The 19,173-nt window shown below is 41.8% G+C and overlaps 2 protein-coding genes across 3 annotated transcripts in view; both read right to left on the minus strand.

The window, feature by feature from the left end:
* Positions 1-19,173, minus strand: part of LPGAT1 (lysophosphatidylglycerol acyltransferase 1) — a 947,911-nt gene that overhangs the window by 160,230 nt on the left and 768,508 nt on the right. The window lies entirely within an intron of this gene.
* The window catches only part of KCNH1 (potassium voltage-gated channel subfamily H member 1), a 334,033-nt gene that overhangs the window by 137,080 nt on the left and 177,780 nt on the right, over positions 1-19,173 (minus strand). For both annotated transcript variants that reach the window (XM_050951795.1, XM_050951794.1), the window contains 2 exons: positions 16,380-16,579; positions 10,764-11,016 (listed from right to left, as the gene is read on the minus strand). In XM_050951795.1, coding sequence (XP_050807752.1) covers positions 10,764-11,016; positions 16,380-16,579 — 453 coding nt within the window. The remainder of the gene's footprint in view (positions 1-10,763; positions 11,017-16,379; positions 16,580-19,173) is intronic.

Genomic DNA, 19,173 nt, shown 5'->3' on the forward strand with positions numbered 1-19,173 from the left:
TTCACCATGAAAGAGTATAACCATTGTTCTGTAAAATGTATCTTTCTAAATACTTCTCTCCCTTTTTCCCCTCCCGCAGCTGCAAATATTTCAAGCCTCCCTCCTCCATCCCGAAGGCTATCTCAGATAAGGCAGCGAAAAAAATGCACACGAGATGAAATTATCTCTGAAATCATGCAATCGACCCGCAGTGAAAGAGCTCATTTGAATCAGTGGAAGGACACAGTATCACAGTACAGGAAAGCGGCCAACGAACGTGAGGACAGGAGGGACGCTCAAGATGAGAGGTGGCAGCAGGAAGATCAGAAGAGGCAGGATGCAACACTGGAGCTACTGCAGGATCAAACGGACATGCTTTGGCATCTGATGGAGCTTCAGGAATGACAGAAGGATCACAGAGTGCCGCTGCAGCCCTATATAACCACCTTCCCACCTCCCCAAGTTCCATAGCCTCCTCACCCAGACGTGTAAGAACGCGGGGGGGAGAGGATCCGTGCACCCACCCACTCCACCCCAATGGACAGTCCAAGCAAAAGGCTGTCATTCAACAAGTTTTGAAGTGACCTTTTCTTCCCTCCTCCCACATCGGCTACCTTGTCAGTTCTCTCCCTATTTTTATAATCAATTAATAAAGAATACATGGTTTTTAAATGGATAGTGACTTTATTTCCTTTTAAAGTAAGCTGTGATCAAAGGGGGGAGGGTGGGTGGCTTACAGGGAATGAGTCAATCAAGGGGGTAGGGTTTTCATCAAGGAGAAACAAACAGAATTCTCACACCGTAGCCTGGTTTTCAAAGCTTCTCTGATGCGCAGCGCTTCCTGGTGTGCTCTTCTAATCACCCTGGTGTCTGGCTGCGCGTAATCAGCGGCCAGCCAATTTGCCTCAACCTCCCATCCTGCCATAAATGTCTCCCCCTTACTCTCACAGAGATTGTGGAGCACACAGCAAACAGCAATAACAATGGGTATATTGGTTTGGCTGAGGTCTGAATGAGTCAGTAACATGCACCAGCGTCCCTTTAAATGTCCAAATGCACATTCTACCACCATTCTGCACTTGCTCAGCCTATAGTTGAACAGCTCCTGACTATTGTCCAGGCTGCCTGTGTATGGCTTCATAAGCCATGGCATTAAGGGGTAGGCTGGGTCCACAAGGATAACTACAGGCATTTCAATATCTCCAACAGTTATTTTCTGGTCTGGGAAGTAGATCCCTTGCTGCAGCCACTTAAACAGACTAGTGTTCCTGAAGATATGAGCGTCATGAACCCTTCCCGGCCATCCCACGTTGATGTTGGTGAAACGTCCCTTGTGATCCACCAGTGCTTGCAGCACCATTGAAAAGTATCCCTTGCGGTTTAGGTACTGGCTGCCCTGGTGCTCCAATGCCAAGATAGAGATATGGGATCCATCTATCCCTCCACCACAGTTAGGGAATCCCATTGCAGCAAAGCCATCCAATATGACCTGCATATGTCCCAGAGTCACGACCTTTGGTAGCAGCAGTTCAATGATTGCTTTGGCTACTTGCATCACAGCAGCCCCCACAGTAGATTTGCCCACTCCAAATTGATTCCCAATTGACCAGTAGCTGTCTGGTGTTGCAAGTTTCCACGGGGCTATCGCCACTTGCTTCTCAACTGTGAGGGCTGCTCTCATCTTGGTATTTGGTGCTTCAGGGCAGAGGAAAGCAAGTCACAAAGTTCCATGAAAGTGGCCCTACGCATGAGAAAGTTTCGCAGTCACAGGGAATCATCCCACACCTGCAACATTATGCGGTCCCACCAGTCTGTGCTTTTTTCCCATGACCAGAATAGGTGTTCCGTGGCATGAACCTGCCCCATTAACACCATGATCTCCAAAGCTCCGGGGCCCATGGTTTGAGAGAATTCTGTGTCCATTTCCTCATCACTCTCGTCGCTGCGCTGCTGCCTCCTCCTCACCTGGTTTTGCAGGTTCTGGTTCAGCATAAACTGCACCATAATGCGCGAGGTGTTTACAATGTTCATGACTGCTGCATTGAGCTGAGCAGGCTCCATGCTTGCCGTGGTATGGTGTCTGCACAGGTAACCCAGGAAAAAAAGGTGCGAAAAGCTGTCTGCGGTTGTTTTCACGGAAGGAGGGAGGGAGAGGGGGACATAGCGACCTATACCAAGAATCACCAGCGACAATGGTTTTTGCCCCATCAGGCATTGCAATCTCAACCCAGAATTCCAATGGGTAGGGGAGACTGCGGGAACTACGGGATAGCTACCTACAGTGCAACGCTCCGGAAGTCGACACTAGCCTCGGTACTATGGACGTAAACCGCCGAATTAATGTGCTTAGTATGGCCACGTGCATTTGACTTTATACAATCTGTTTCCAAAAATCAAATTCTGTAAAATAGGAGTAATCCCATAGTGTAGACATACCCTTAAAGAGGTACACACCTTCCTCCAGCAAGCAGGGCAACAGCTTCTCCCGCCCAGCCCCCAGCTTAATACGTGATGCAGTCACTGAACACGAAGCCTATAGGGGCCTCCCCCTGCGATCCAAGCTATTCCCTGCCAGCTAAACTTGGGGGAAGGAAGCAATGGGAACATCACTTGCACTTCTTAGGGTGAATCCCTCTCAGGGATCTGAGGACACAGGCTGAATAACTGAGGAAAAATTAATATCATGCCTCCTGTTTTCTTGTTTACAACAGATACTCTCAAATTAAATGTATTTAAGCAATAATGTAGGCATGGTGTTTCAATAATATTTTTACACTATTTCTCAAGCACCTGCCAATTACATGAGTCAGCAAATATGTTCCAGCCCGTACAGCTCCACAAAAAATGTAAATGTTCTAAAACGTGTCTTTATAGTGGCACATTTTGAACAAACCTGCCAGGAAAGGAGTAAGAGGAAAACACACAAAGGAAAATGCATGTTATGTCGTACTGAATTATGAGGTTGCATTAACGACTTTGCCATGAAGCTTCATCATTTCCTAGTCTTTTCACAGAATGCAAACAATTCATATCCTAACTCATATTTGTTTTTAGGTCAGCATGCATAGATAACGCAAAAAGCACCATACCTGCTCATTGAACTAAAATCCTCTATAGTAGCCAATAGTAAAGAAGAGCAAAACCATTATACATTCCTATTTGAAAGCTAAGAAATGCTGTAGACCACTCCTTTCTGGGGAAACAAAGTCTATTTGAAGAGCTATTCACTTCCACACTCGAGGCCAGGCACTCAATTCCCCTTAACTCATCAGTCGCAATGGGGATTCCACCAGTATGGCCCCCATTGCTGTAGTATTTTAATGCCACTGTTGCACTACAGATTGAGGGTTTAGCCATTAGTGCCTTTTGCTAAGACAAACAATCTGCACACAAGAGTAACATATTTTAGCTCAAACATGGAATGTTACATGCTAAACATGATAAATGTAGTGGAGCTGAGACAGTAACTCTTAGGATCAAATGATCAGTTGGACACCTAAACTGCCCCCACACATGGACAAATCTGGACTCTGTGCCCAAAATCAGATAGCTGGATGCACAAAACAGGTATTTATTAATAGCTCCCCTACTGGCATAAGCAAACACCCAGTTGTTTCCTGCACGTATTTGGTGCAGGGCTCAGATTACATGCCTCATTTGAAAAGGAGGTCCAACGTTTCCAAAAAGTGAGTGCTTAAAGTTAGGTACCTAACTCCATATTTAAGCACTTGAAAAGAAGAACAGCCTGATTTTCAAATCACCCACAACTCTAATGGACTTCAATGAGAACTGGGAATGTTTTGAAAATTAGACCCATTTTCTTCATTTTATGCATCCAGTTTGGGAAACGTTGGCCGTAGTCATTAACTTCAAGGACAGTTATGGCCTTATCACATTTAGTGTATCCTCTGCATACAGTCATTGCTTACAGCTTTGGTTGAGCAAAGACAGGACACTTCTACTATTTTCCATGGCCTTCTCAGGTTAAAAAAAGGTGGTCAATTTAGTAAACAAGAATCAGTGATCTCAGGTTAAAATAAGTCTCCACCAGACCAATTTCTCAGGCCCCATGCCGCAAGGCTGCTTCCTATCCCTGGTCAACTCCAAGATACACACAGGCTCCTGCTGATCCCTTGGGCCACACTATCCCAATCCACAACACAATCTTTAAACATAAGAGATCAGGTCTAGTACAAGTAGCAGCTTTTGCTTGGACAGTTTTGCTTGCTTCCTTCCTTCAAATTTTCCAGCAAGTTGGGTTTTCCCTGGTAGTCCCATTTTCATGTCATACAGGTCAGATTTGAGCTACATTGTTTATTATTTACTACCACTACTAAAAGAGAGAGAGAGAGCATTCTTGATCACTCTCTTGCCTAGGTATTTATGTATCCCATCACTGTAGAGGCTGAACCAGAGCTAGCCTTAGGCATAAGGAGACTAAGCAATTGCTTAGAGTCCCAAGCAGCTCAAGGTGGCCCCCTACTGGCTTTTTTTTAGTATGAGTTGTGGGGGAGGGGCAAAAATATTCCTGCTTAGGGGCCATTGCCTTTGGGTTGAACACTATTTATCGGCTTTTATAACAAAGCATTCTATTGATCACTAGTCTATTTATCGAAGTTATTTATAAACAACATGAAATTTTGTTCCTATGTGGTTTTCTATAAAAAACAAACTATCTAGACTGCTTCTGGAGAGAGAGCACCAGTTTTGTCATCTCGTATGGCAACAGGAAGGAGATATGAAGAGGCAGATGATGAAGAGAGGTATATATACACAAGCAGAATGTGGTTGTGTGTTTCTTAACAGTGACTATCCAGTCCACCCAGCCTCACGTCTTATGGCTTCCTTTGAGTATGTTTACACTTCAGCTGGGGAGAGTGTGATTCCCAGCTTGAGGAAACATGCTCACACTACTTCTCATTATGCTAGGGTAGCGTAGCCACAGTAACATGGGCAGCAGCTTGGGCTAGCCACTCATGTGCCAATGGCTCGGTTTGTACTCGGGGCAGCTAGCTCACCCTGCCACTCGCCACTGATGGTACCACCATGGCTACCCTGCTATTTTTAGCATCATACTGCCAGCTCCAAGTGTACACATACCCTTTTTCTCCTTCCTTTTTTTACAACTCCAAACTTTGTCTCATGCCAATGCCTAAGCATGGAGCATCCTCCCAGTTAACATATGCCAAGCCTTCTCTCTTCCTTCAAAATCCTCCATCAAACCCACCCTTTCCATAAAATATTCCAGATACAATGACTGCATAACACTCTATGGCTCCACGGATATTACTGAGCCATAATGTTTGACTGCATTGTACACCTGTCTGTCTTTAAACTGTATTACACACAGAAACTACATTAAAAGAATGTTAAGGTTGCAAAGTTACTCACTCAAAAGTTAGGAAATGCCAGAATCCAGGTTGCCTTTGCACCTTAATTTGGCCCCCTTGTGAGTATGCATTATGACATAGTATGTGATTATGTAATTAAATACTATTTTTTCCCCACAATGCAGGGAAAGTCATGCTCAGTCCCAGCCTGGAGCATGCTCAGTACTGATGGAATCTTCAGAGAATTTAGCTGCCATACTCTAACAAGTCTCTACTGTGCATATTCAAACTATGATTTTTTCAAAGGCTTGCATCTGAGCCAAATATGGGCAGATTTTAATGGGGAGGGCAAAAGACATATCCCTGACATGATGGCCAGCCCCCTGCCAAATGTCATGTCCCTGGCTCCATAGCACTGAGGCTCTAGAGATCCTAAATGAAACATCTGTAAGAATTTTGTTACATGGGCAAAATAATGTATTTTCCTCTAACCTTGTTCTGAGAAACAGCTGAACCATTTTTGCTGAAAAATTTCCAAAGAGATTCAGCCTAAGACAAATACCCAGCACTGAAAATTTCAGCCCAAAAGGCTAAAGTTTAGCAAAGTTATAAGCAACTAGAAACAGGATCTGATAATAGGATGTCAGACTACCTGTGCCACCTATAATACTTCTCAAGGCAGGGATTCTGTTATTTGTCTTGCACTTTCTGTGTACTGTAAAAGTTCTGAGTACACCTATAGCACTAAGTAATGGTGTGAGTGGAAGGAACAGAAAGCTGTGGAAAACCTAACAAAGTATTTGTTTGAGACCCAGAGAGAAAATGCAGAAAACCTAAAAATATGATTGGCCAGACTCTGTCCTCTGATTTCAAGGGAGCATATGCTTGACTGTATATGGCTCTTTTATTCATGTATCCGAAGATATAATTTAGCTTCAAATTGTACTCCTACCCAAAAGAAGATCCTTAAGGAGATCAGAGGACATAAGGGTTGAAAAAGTTGTCTAATACTATTTGTAGAAGTTACCTGGATAGCTTTGCTCCAACTAATCTCCAAACATACCTTATCTATATACCCCTGGTCTCACACCTGCCCATTTAAAAAAAACAAAAAACTTTGAACATACAAAATAATCGTCATATAAACAACAGCCTTCCCTGCTGTCTCTTCCCTTTCCCTAGCTCCCACATAGATAAATAACAATACATGAGTTTATGGTAAGCTCCCTATTCCAGGGAACTTCTTGTCCTGAATTTCTGTGAAGTGTCACACAATTATTGTACTATATGAATGCTACTAAAGCAAACTTTCTACAGTGTTAAAGAAATAAGATACAAAAATCAGACAATAGCAACAAAAATTTCCATCATAACAAACCATGAATCCTGTAAAATACATCAGTGGTTTGACTATGCTCTTTATTTGCCTTTCCCTACCCTTCTAACTACCAAGGAATGTGTGTTACTTAGGTGGCCACAGAAAATGCCTAATTCTTCTCTTCTGCCTTGAATGCAATTTTCTTTTATGCCAGTCTGTGCGTCACTCCATTTTGAAGTCAAAGTCAATCACTTATTCTGAGAAGATGAGTTTGAACTGAAACCAGACTTTTTATTTGGATACTAGGTAGACTTGATTTACAGTGATACTATGGAAGAGTACGCAGAGTATTCCAAACACCAGCGAACTGCAGCACACTTTTAATATGCTGTCCTGTGAGGGTCAATAATTTCAGTACTAGAAAATGTTGGCTCTAAGTTGGTTCAAATCTTTAGAAGATTAAGGGCGTCTTGTCTTAATTTTAGATAATACTGTACAACATTCACACAGAGTAATTTAGAGATGCAACTTATTGCAATGAAAGACACAGCATTTGTTCCTAATTGCAATGCTTGTTTTATTAATTTATCTTGTTTTTTTTTGTTCCTGGAATAATTGAGGAGATTATAATTCCCTTCAATGTGTTCATTAGTCAAAATTATCCTACAAATTTGCATAAATTTCATGTATTCTGTGGCTTCCTATTTGATGCTTGATCTTTAAAATTCAAGCTGTGTTGTTTAGTTATGATTGGTGACAAATCACGTCTGCTTTCTGGCTCAACAACACATCTACAATCATGTTTCTCATGCAATTCAGAATAGATTTTTTTCCTCCTCAGTGAGTACTATTGCTGGTTATATGTGTTGCATGAATGTTCATGGGAAGCAAACAGAACTGGAGCATATTTGTATTTAAGTCTGAATGATTGAGGAAACTGTGTGTGTTATTCACTCAGCTCTAGCAACAGTCTTAATGGCCTCATAAGTCACTCAACACGTAGTAAGCAGTGAGAAGCCCCAATCCTGCAAAAGGTTTACATGTGTTTAATTCTTCTGGGTTGACTTCCAACGCACTACACCACATGCGTAAAATTAAACAAGCCGATGAATTTTCACAGGAATGGGGCCTTTTACTGTTTCAATGTACATTTATATTTAGGATATCTTTAAAAAAGAACTCTCTCATAATTCAATTGATTGGTTGGGATGGAACAATGCCTGAACAGGCTGATCAGTATATTCTATCCAGAAGAGGGTGATTCAAAAGTGTTCCTGAATGTTAACAGAAAGCTATCTTCCTAGGCCTGCTTCAGTTGTATCTGGTCCATTTGAATAACTTGTGTGGACTAGTATGAAAAGAGGCCATCAGACAGAATTTAGGCCACACTCTTCATTGGTAGTGTATTCCTGCCTGGTGCAGAATTAGCTCTTTGAATCAATGGTGAGAGCCTGTTTTTGAGAAATTCTACTTGCAATGTTAATTGGATGTATGCCATGCCATAACCCCTTCCTTTTCAGCCGAGGTTAAGAACTGACAAGCCACCTTTAATTTCAGATAACAGAACAATTGTACATGACTTATACAAGTTAAAAAAAATGGTGGTGCTTTTTTATACACTTCTAGCACCAGAGCCTGTATTCCTTATGCAGGCCCAACACCCACAAATTGGGAGGTATGCCGGGTCAGGCCAAGGAACAATTTATATGCAAAATATACTTTTGAATTGGACTCGATTTAAATAAATAACACTTTGCCCCTCTGTACTGCCTTCCATCTAAGGGTGTCAAAGCACTTTTATAAGTCCTGTGGAGTAGAAAAAAGTATCCCCATTTTACAGATAAGAAAACTACAGAGAAGTTATGTTAAAGGGGAAACCCTAACCCTACCTCTTTGGAGGCACTCTTGACAATGGAGCTGGTGAGATTTTTCTGTGTTGGAGGAAGGGAAAGTGCCAAGACTGCATAGGAGCATGCATATCCCCTCTGCTGCACAGAGCTCAGCTTTTGGAGAGACCACTGGATGCTAGGGTGCAGGGTAAGTGGGGCAGGGCCAGAGAACTTGCTATTCCAATCTGAAACAAGGGAATGGGAGTTTAAACAGTCTGCAGAACCCACTCCAACCGTTGGGCTGGAGTAGCCTCCATGGAAGGCGCCACACCCTGAATTTTGTGGGAAGGAAATTCCTCAGGTTGGAAACCACACAGAAAATTTGCCCCTATGCAACTTGTCCAATTCCCACAGCTGGTCCTGGCAGAGCCACAAACAGAACCCAAATCTCCGGACTTTTGCATTAATCTATTAGTCTCACAAGTAAAACACAGGGTCCACTCAAACTGCCATTGGAGCTGCTTCTGCTTGCAAGTTTTATTTTAAAAAGGCGGGGGGATGAGGAGAATATCAAGGGAATCAATCTATTTATTGTCCCATGAGAACAGTGATAATACAAAATAATATTTCTATTCATTCAGGCACTGAGTGGCCTTATTTATTTATCCATAATCTTTTATTGATGACAACATCAGCTCTCAGTGCATTAGGACCTTGGGTTTCCTTAACATTAATTTCTTCAGGAATTCATGTTGACTTCTTTTAAAAATAGTTGTGAAAATTAAACAAGGGTAGATGGTGATGCTAACATGAAGGAATTTGTTTATATTTTTTTAAAATGGCCTATTTCAATTCCTTTCTGTTTAAATTAATTAAACACAGTAGTAGATATTCTGTATTCTTCTGATGAATATAGTAGGGGGGAAATAGGGTAATGGGATACAAGGTGATACTTCAACTTAAGACATTAAGTTTCACATTAGCCGTATTAATTACTGAAGTCAGCATGTGAAAATGGAATAAGTGTCTGCCTGGATGTGTGACTTCAGGAGTAGCAGACACTGCTCTGTATCTTACAGGATTAAACTATTACATGTGTTTTACACACACATACACTTGCTATAGAACAAAATAGACCTGATTACTTCACTGCTTTGCACCATCTTTACTCACTTACACATGTGCAAAATTGACTGTAAAACATAACAGGCAAAGTTCTCCAGACCTCTAAGCTAACCACACTACTTATGCAGCTCTATTCAGGCGTAGTGGAGAACTGAGCCCAGTGGAGCAGTCTTATTTTGCCAGTAGAAATTTCTGGTAGAAGAGTTGGGTATATCTGTTCTGAGAGATTAAGGTTACTGGGTTGGTGAGATTTTTGTTTTTGTTTGTTTTTTTAAGGCTGGTATGAGTGACAGATACTGGTTTAAGCCACCGTGAGGTTCTACGTTTTCACAAAAAGGTCAAACAGAATCAAGGGATAAATATCACCTTTTCAATGCTCTAGCCACCTCATGATTTAGCTACGTCTACTGGATTATCCGTCTTTTCTCCTTCAGAGTGTTGTTCGCATCACTGCGAGCTCTTTATGTGGTTTTAATGCCTCCAACCTAGAGTGCCATTCCTAGTTTAAATCCTCTACATTTCTAGATTACTTTGACCTTGGGAGACAGACTATTGTTTTGAAAAGGGATTATAAATGACATTAGCATTTGCTTAGTATAACACATACCTGGTTAAGTGAGACACCATTGTCTGTAAACCGTCTCCTGAGTCATCCCACAAGAATTGCTTTTAGTTTTAAAATATTCATTTTATTATGGAAACACTGAATACAGAACCCTTTTAAAAAAAAAACCAAACTGAATTTAAACAATTATAGGTGCAATTTTCAAAACCACTCAGCACTGACCTAACTCTGGTCACTCTGAAGGCAGCATTAAAACTCCCATTGACCTCAATGGGAGCACAGCTAGGCTAGGGCTGAGCAGTTTGGAAAACAGTTACAGGTGAGGTGCATGCACCTTTACACAGACTCACATGAAGTAGGAAGGATTCTCTTATGCTTCTGTACCAGGTTTCTATGTGACCTTGAACAAGTCACAATCTCTTCTCTGCCTCTGTTTCTTTACCTGTTAAAGGGGGGTGATAATACACAGATACCTTACCAGGGCATTATGAGGCTAAATTAATTAACGGTTTGAAAGCACGATGAGACTCTTTAATGGAAGGTGTTATAGAACGCAGAAGATTAGCATTATATTAGGTAGGCACATACGTGCATGCACTATAAACAATGAGACGTACCCAAAATAGCAACAACTTCATCATCCTGGATTACTTCCAAAGACCCTGAAACCACAAAGCAAAGGCTGTCCACACTCTCGCCAGCATGGTAGATCAGATCCCCGGGTGCACAGTGTACAGTCTGAAATTCCATGGCCAGGGCTCGAAGGCACCCATCGCTAGCCAGTCTGAATGCTGGGTGCTCCTTGAAAACTTTGCGGTTCAGATGCACACAGATGTCTGCTCGCATATCCTTAGGGCAGATCTGTAAAACCTAAAAGGAGATTAGATCATCAGTTTCTATGCAAGAGTCCTAGAGCTTCTATCGGCTGGTTGCCTTCATTGTGTCATCCCATTTTTTTTAACCTATAGCAGAGTTTAAGAGCTACAGCATTCTTCTCATACATTTCCACCCTCAGTTAAAAGAAAAAAACTCCATAACATTAACTTAGCCTACTTCACAATACCAGAAGGAAAATAATGTTTTATCTCGGCAACATGCTCTGCTGGATATTGAATTACTAGAATAAATGCTGCAGGTTTTTAAAACAGTAAAATTAACAGCACAGCGATGCACAAAGCTTGAGTAGAAAAAACTGCTAATGCCGTGGGCTTGTATTTGATGGATATTTCATTTTTAATAGGAAAATTCCATGAAAAATCTGTACAAACTGTGCATAGCGCATTGCCTACGTGGAGTGTGCGTGGTAAGGGGAGTCATGGATTCCTTTAAGCTGAAGCAGAAAATGTATTAATCTATCGTGGCTAACTACAGAAGCATAAACACCTCACCTGCTGGCAAGAATGAAAAGAGTCCTTTGTGTGTGAGATAAGTTGGCTTCCGCCCGGTTTTCCATAGTGGGGAATCTTTAACCTTCCAGGGACAACATTTCTTCTAGTGCACCATCCTAATGGGTTTCTGTTTATCAAGCCTTTTTTATAAATATACTTCTATCTTTATGTGTATATTTGTGCCACTGCATTAGTGATCCTGTTGTGTCGAGTGTCACATCTACCTTCAGAGATTGTTGACATGCTACAGACACAGGTGAAGTGGGGACAGTGGATTTGCCAGTGTACATACAAATTTAAAATGACTAGTGAAAACTCTGGAATTGTACAACATGAATAGGAATTTGGGATCACCAGCTTTCCTGCAGCATTAATCTCTGATGGACTGGACATCAACACTCATTATTTGTGAGAAATACGCCTAATAGAGTAGATGGTGTTTGCCTTATTTTTCCCAAAAGTAACTACTTCATCCACTTAAGGAACCAACCTTCATGAGCTCCAAAGTTACTCCCATGCATCCATCCCTTGATGGAAGGAGGGTAGTGGTTCAGTGCAAAAGCTCATAGGTAGACTTATCAGAGACTATAATAAGGGACCACCATGGTACAAAACTAGAGTTCCAAAGCCCATATTTTCATCTATATGGCATGTTAACTATGTGCCTGCATCCCTGCACACAGCTTCTTATTTGTGTATGCAAATATGCCTCCAGGCTCAAATCTTCTATCACTGGCCAAAGCCTAGGTACGAGGCTTTGCTCATGAGTCCTCTACAGAGCCGGAGGGATGGAATTCTACAACCAAGAGTGCGGTGTGCCAGAAGAAAACTAATCAACAGCCACTGTAAGAGTCTCCTTAACTACCATGGCTCCCTAGTCTGGAGGCAAGCGGATCTGTTGCAGGTCCACTAAAGCTTTAGGTTTCTAGTCCTACCCTGAAGGAGCCATGCTACTATAGGATGCAGCCTGAGGCTGAGAAATACGTCTGTGGTGCTTGGGCGTGGACCCTATTTGATGATCCCTCCAGTCTGCCCATGCTGAGCGGCAGAACAACAGTAGTTCTGCAACTTTTCAGGCTGTACATTCCCACATTAGGAATGAGGATACAACATTTGGCTTGGACACACATAAGTGAGATACACCTCTACCTCGATACTAACGCTGTCCTCGGGAGCCAAAAAAAAAAATCTTACCATGTTATAGGTGAAACTGCGTTATATCGAACTTGCTTTGATCCACCGGAGTGCGCAGCCCCACTCACCCCAGAGCACTGCTTTACCATGTTATAGCCGAATTCGTGTTATATCGGTTTGCGTTATACTGAGGTAGAGGTGTAGTTAGCTGTACAGTTACCCAATTTACACTTGGAATGTTTATGTTCACACATACATACCATATTTGCAGAAACTTGCCATTCAGAGATTAGCCTAGGAAGCGTGTGCACACACATACACACTTCACAATTATCTTATTGTTACATACATATTTTCAGGTGCTGTTATAACTGGGGCAATTACAGGAAAACCTCTGATTTTGCTAACAATAACTTTATGAAGGCATACAATATAAACCAGCATTACTGATGATGGTGAGCTGACCAAGTGGTTTGAAGTGAAAACTGGGGTCAAACAGGTATGCATATTTAGTCCCATACCTTTTGCTCTATACTTAGAAAAATTTCTTGTCCAGTTCCCTGAATAACATTGGTGGTGGCCACAGGATATCGGGACAAATGAACAATCACCTTGACTTTGCAAACATCATTATAATGGTAAGGCCTACAGAGGAATAGGACCAAGAAGCCACAACTAACCTATACACAACAGAATGGAGATTAAAATTGAACAAAAGACCAAACTAATTGAAACATCAGAAATTAAGAAACAGCCTAAACTCATCATTAACAGTGTCAACACTGAACAAGTAGAGAGTTTCTGCTACTTAGATTCCATCATAAGGCATGACAACCATTATGAAAACAACATTGACAAGTGGACAGCTACTGCCAGGAGAATGTTCACTTGCCTGAATATAAATGTTTGGAACTTTAACTTACCATGTCCATGACAGCTAAACCTAGTTTATATACAGTGCTCTCATTGTACCCATATTACTTCATGTTTGTGAAACATGGGTATGATAAAGCATCTGGAGCAAGAGCTGCAAATATCTGAAATTAGTTGCTTGCACCATATCCAGGTACCACAAGGTTAGACGGACTAAAGAAATGATGACATCCATAGAAGACTAAAAGTACAGTGAGTGACTACAATCATCAAAAAGGTGCCAATTACAATGGTTTGGCAATGTTGCTACCACGACCTCATACTGACTGCCTGAAATTGTTCTGTATGGAAATAATGCATGAAGAGAGAGGCAGCAGACATCCATGGAGCTAGTGGTATTTCATGGTGTATGAAGCCATCTAGGAAACTCTCCTGCAGGGTCCAGTGAGAGCTCAAAACAGAAGTGGATGGAATCTTCTCATAACTTTGGCCTTACTCAACCTTGGTGTTGGAAGGAGGAGACAATGATTTTATGAAACTCTCATCCAAAATGCTTCTGGCTCCCCCTATCGAATAGGAGATTATTGTATTTCTCACTCCTATTTTAGAGAAGTTTAGGGGATTGCCTTCAGACTTTCAAATATGTTAAACCCTTAATGTCTGTGAGAGTTCCTAGGACTGTAGTAGCCTTTCATCAGTGTGAACATCGCAAAAAAGCCAAATGTGGATCATCATGGATTAGTTAGTGTTTGCCAAGGGTTCCTGGTTAAACTTGATTCAAATGACATTTGCAAAACCTGCAGGCTTGCCTTTGCTTTTAGTTGGTTATTCATCCCCAGACTTGTGCACAATCAGCACCAGTTCAAGCACCATATTACAAAGATTGATTCTGAGGATAAGTTCACCTTTAAATATTTGTTTTACTTGTAGCAGGTTGCATTATATTACACACTAACAATGGCAGCTGTGCAGGCATGTGGAAGTGATACCATGTTTTATTCATTATGCAGCATTCTGGAAGTTGTGTATGAATGCACAAATCAATGGAGCTCAGACTGGAGAATTTATGGACTGGTACAACCATTAGTCAGTGGTATATTTGTTAGTCCTTGTTATAAATGTTGAGACTGATTTTTTTTGTTTTATAACCATAAATATTGGCACTTAAGCTTCGAAAGTGTCAGTTACTGAAAGCTACATCATATGCTCTTTGAGATTCTGATAACTGAAGACTTTTCATATTAAAATAATTCTAGAAGGTGAAATGAGTCAGATGTGATTTAATTTGAGTCTTGCTATCTCCAAAGGCATTCCCAGCAGTACATATCTAATATTTCCGTTTTAAGCAAGGGAAACCAGGAATGAATCGCAAACATTTTTACATGCAGAATTACATTTTGTTGCTGGAGCATCCCACTGTACTGCATGCCCTGGGTGTCCCCTGACCATCCTTTCCAGGTGGCTTTACATCCTTCCCTGAGGGCCACAAAAAGCAGTATTTATGAGGATATGATCAGTGCAGCTGGTGATCAGTAACATCCAGCACTGCAATATCATTCCTCCTGGAGAACTGCTGTTCTGCACAACACCCCCCTCGAGTTGCACTCTGGGACCCAGATGGCAGAAAGAAATGCTAAAGAGCCTCATCAGGAAGTCAACAGTCCCGTCTTCCTATGGGACTCCAGGCAGCCATCTCCAGGCTGCATCTGCTCAGCCCATCTCTAACGACGTTTTAAGTGCTAGAGAGCAATGAGTTTGTTTGTTTGTTTTTAAATCACATCATCCACCATTTTGAACAATAAATTAAACAACCAACCAGAAGGCTGGTGATTGGAACCTTGTTGTAATTTCCTGAATTAATAGCCCTAGAACACACACCAGGCTCATTTCTCTGCTAACAAAAGGAAAACAATATCCATCTCTAGAAAAGTAGGCACCTAATATGAAGGGACTAAAGAGAAAATGTTTTTGTTTTGGTGAAGGGGTATTTGTTATCTCAATACACACAGAGGGAGTTGTGCCTGTAAATCCAATGAATTAAGATGAGAATATTCCCCTAGTAAAAGGAAGATCCCAAACTATCTTATTACAAGAATAGCTAACCTATATTAATAACCTATACCCTGTACGTCTACATGGTAATCAATACCCCTATGAATATGTGACAGGAGCAGACTGTGCACAGAACCACAGTTGCAACATGTGCCTCTCTCTGTGGTTAGGCAGGTCCACCGAGCAGCATGATCTTGTTTCCTCCCAACCTCCTTTTGGGTGGCATCCATCCCTTAGAGCCCAGAATATGACCAATCCCTATACACTCTGAGTACAGAGACTGCAATTGTGCCTGGCCTCTGGCATGGAGGGTGAAAAGGAAGGCAAGGCTGCTTGTGCCCTGTCCCCCTGGATACTCAGACATGGTCAGTGCACATTCTAGCCCAGGGGTTCTTAAACTGGGGGTCAGGACCCCTCAGGGGGTCACAAGGTTATTACATGGGGGGTCACAAGCCGTCAGCCATCACCCCAGACCCCGCTTTGCCTCCAGCATTTATAATGGCGTTAAATGTATTTAAAAAGTGTTTTTAAATTTATAAGGGGGGGGTCGCACTAAGAGGCTTGCTATGTGAAAGGGGTCACCAGTACAAACGTTTGAGAACCACTGCTCTAGCCCTATGAGAATATAAAACCTATCATCATCAATACAAATTTTGTTTGTTCGATGTATTCTTGGCATCTCAATAATTCAACAGCTAAAAATATCAACATTGGGGACTAAATGGTTTGCAAGCTTGGAAGAGCTTTCAGTAAGCGATATGTTTCCTTCAGGTTACATTCTCTCACCTTTTCAGTATCTATTCCCCTGGACATTGACCAAGTGGAAACAATATAGTCCATCACACGTTCGCTCAGACCTTTGGGCACTTGGTAGAGTTTAAGGAAGTCCCGGACGCTGTTCAGCATTTCATGGTACCGGTTTGTGTTGGCATACATTTGCTGAAAGATGGTTGTCACATTACCAAAAATGGTTGCATACAGAAGTGCTGTAAACAAAAGAAAAAAAAGTAAGGTAGGTATTTTTCTAAAGTCTCAAGGAGCAGCAGACTGGAGAGCTATGTAATAATATGTTGTGTTGGTTTGTCTGCCCTCTCACAATGTCTGTCTGTCCATATATCCAAGGGCAACAGTAATGTTAGGTCCACAAAAGTTTATGTGATCACTTCACCAAGTTAGGCTGGTAAAATCTTATAACACACAATACAAACATTTCTGGGTCACTTGTAGCACTACAAATTCAGGATGGCTGTATAAATTTATGATGGTAAGTATTGGGAAGTGAAAGGGAATTACCAAAACATATTCTATACATTTGTCTTTGTCCATCAAACAATTTAGTATCATCAAAAACAATATAAAAACAAAACGTAAGATAAAAGAATGTTAAGACAAATAGTTTGACAGTAAATAGTTTAAAATTTCATCTATGGTCAATTGCTCCTGTGTTAAAATGCCATCAGTGACAGATTTCCCTGCTTTAAATGCATTACTACAGTAGTCAGTCGAGCCATCATTATCCACCTCATCGTGACAACAACAATGCATCAAGGCAGAAGATGGAACATAATATACAACCAGCATGGGTCAGTGATTTATAAATACAAATGTAATAATGCAGATATTTATGTATTATGTTTTAATATTCTTCAGGCAGAAGGAACAGCAAGGTCTCAGGCAAGAATGAGAATTAGAGCAATCCCCTTCCCCAAACACAGAATCTGGGGTATGCCTTCTGACGACAGTCCATTTTACTTACAATGGCAAAATGGTTTGTTTGTTAAAGAATTTGTTAAAGTAGTACAAAAATGAGTATTTTTTTATTTCCTTTTTTAAAAAAATCAGAGGGAGAAAGTCAGACACAGACGCACAGCACTTAAAAAAAATCTATTCACGCAAGGCATTCGGCTGGGTGAGTGTCAGTCTGAATGCCTGCATTCTAACAGCGTACGGGGTGCGTATGCCTTCTGACGACAGTCCGTTTACTTACAATGGCAAAATGGTTTGTTTGTTAAAGAATTTGTTAAAGTAGTACAAAAATGAGTATTTTTTATTTCCTTTTTTAAAAAGAATCAGAGGCAGAAAGTCAGACACAGACACACAGCACTTTAAAAAAATCTATTCATGCAAGGCATTTGGCTGGGTGAGTGTCAGCCTGAATGCCTGCATTCTAACAGCATTCGGGGTGCTGGAGCTGCCGTTCATGGTCACAATGTGACGCAGCCTCTCTCAAGGTCTCTTACCTCATCTCTGTGCCCTAGCCAAGCCACCTGCATGTAATCATCACTGGGAAAAGAGACCTGAGGAGAATACTGGAGCAGCAGACCAGCTCAATGAAAGGAAAGCCAAGAAACCATCAGAGTAGATTAGACAACCAAGGGAGCAATCATCCTGAGAGAGTATCCAAGCAGTGACTGAGCCCTGGCTGAGCAGTGAGTACCTGCTTCTAACCCACCTCTTCTCCTCCGCATTTTTTCTGCTTCTCTGTTTGTCATTTTCCTGCTCCTGATCTTCTTTCCCTTGTCCCTTTCCCTTTTTCTCTCTCACTTCACTTCTCTGAGACAGAATCTCTTTATTTAGGCCAGGACTACAGCACCTATTTAACTGGTTTTACTCTGTTTAGTAGGGCTGGATTAAGGCAATCAGGGAGTCTAAACACACCACCCCACAGAGGCCCCCCTTTGGCCTTACCCCCACATCTCTAGGCCACACTCCCACAACTGTGGCCCTGCTCCTCCAAGGAGTGGTAGTGGCATGAATCACCATCACTTTGGGCAGGCTAGGCCTCCTCAGTCCTCTGGCTTCAGGCAGAGTGTAGTTTGTCCCAGAGGAGGAAGGACTTGACCCCCTTACGCACCTCAGAATGGAGGCCCCTTCTAACACCAGCCCAGCAGAGCCACATTGGGGTGGTGGCTGCAAGGGCCTCCATAAACAGCATCCCCAATGAGCTCAAGTTGGATCCTGAGGGTAGAGGGTGTCAGAATTAACCACCAAATAAAGCGAATAGGGTAGCTCTCAAATCAGTTTGGGGTACTGCTTCAGCCTGCCTACAGATTCAAGCAGCACCAGTTACACTTGGTTCATGTTTTCAAGGTTTTGTTCACAACCACAAGGATTAGAGTCACAACTTTTTTTAAAAAATAAAACTTATATTCTCAGGTCATTCCATGACTCCTGAAGCCAGGACCCTAGGCATAGATCTACAACACAGCTTATGTTTCAATCCAGTCCTGCCATTCAGGGGCTGAGCACCTAAATGTTTTAACTGCGGGAAAGGGTCGCTTGTGAGGCACCCCAGCTGCACAGGTACTGTTCACTCTGGTAAATAGGCTTAGCACTTGGGTTACTTAAAATCAAGTAAATGTTTAATGCTCTGGACACCATACACACACAGAGAGACTATATACCAGTGACACCAGCTTTCCGTAACTACCTCAGCTGCTATTAAGCCAACTAAAACACTGCAAGGTTTTATGTCTGATAAAGTCTTTCGTCATCTTCTGTAGGTACTTTCAGAACTGTCCTTTTCTCCCTAGGCCATTGAGATCAGATGAGTAGGTTCAATCTGGATTTAGTCCAGTGC

Source organism: Gopherus flavomarginatus, chromosome 4, assembly GCF_025201925.1.
Source record: "Gopherus flavomarginatus isolate rGopFla2 chromosome 4, rGopFla2.mat.asm, whole genome shotgun sequence".
NCBI classification, from domain to species: Eukaryota; Metazoa; Chordata; order Testudines; family Testudinidae; genus Gopherus; species Gopherus flavomarginatus.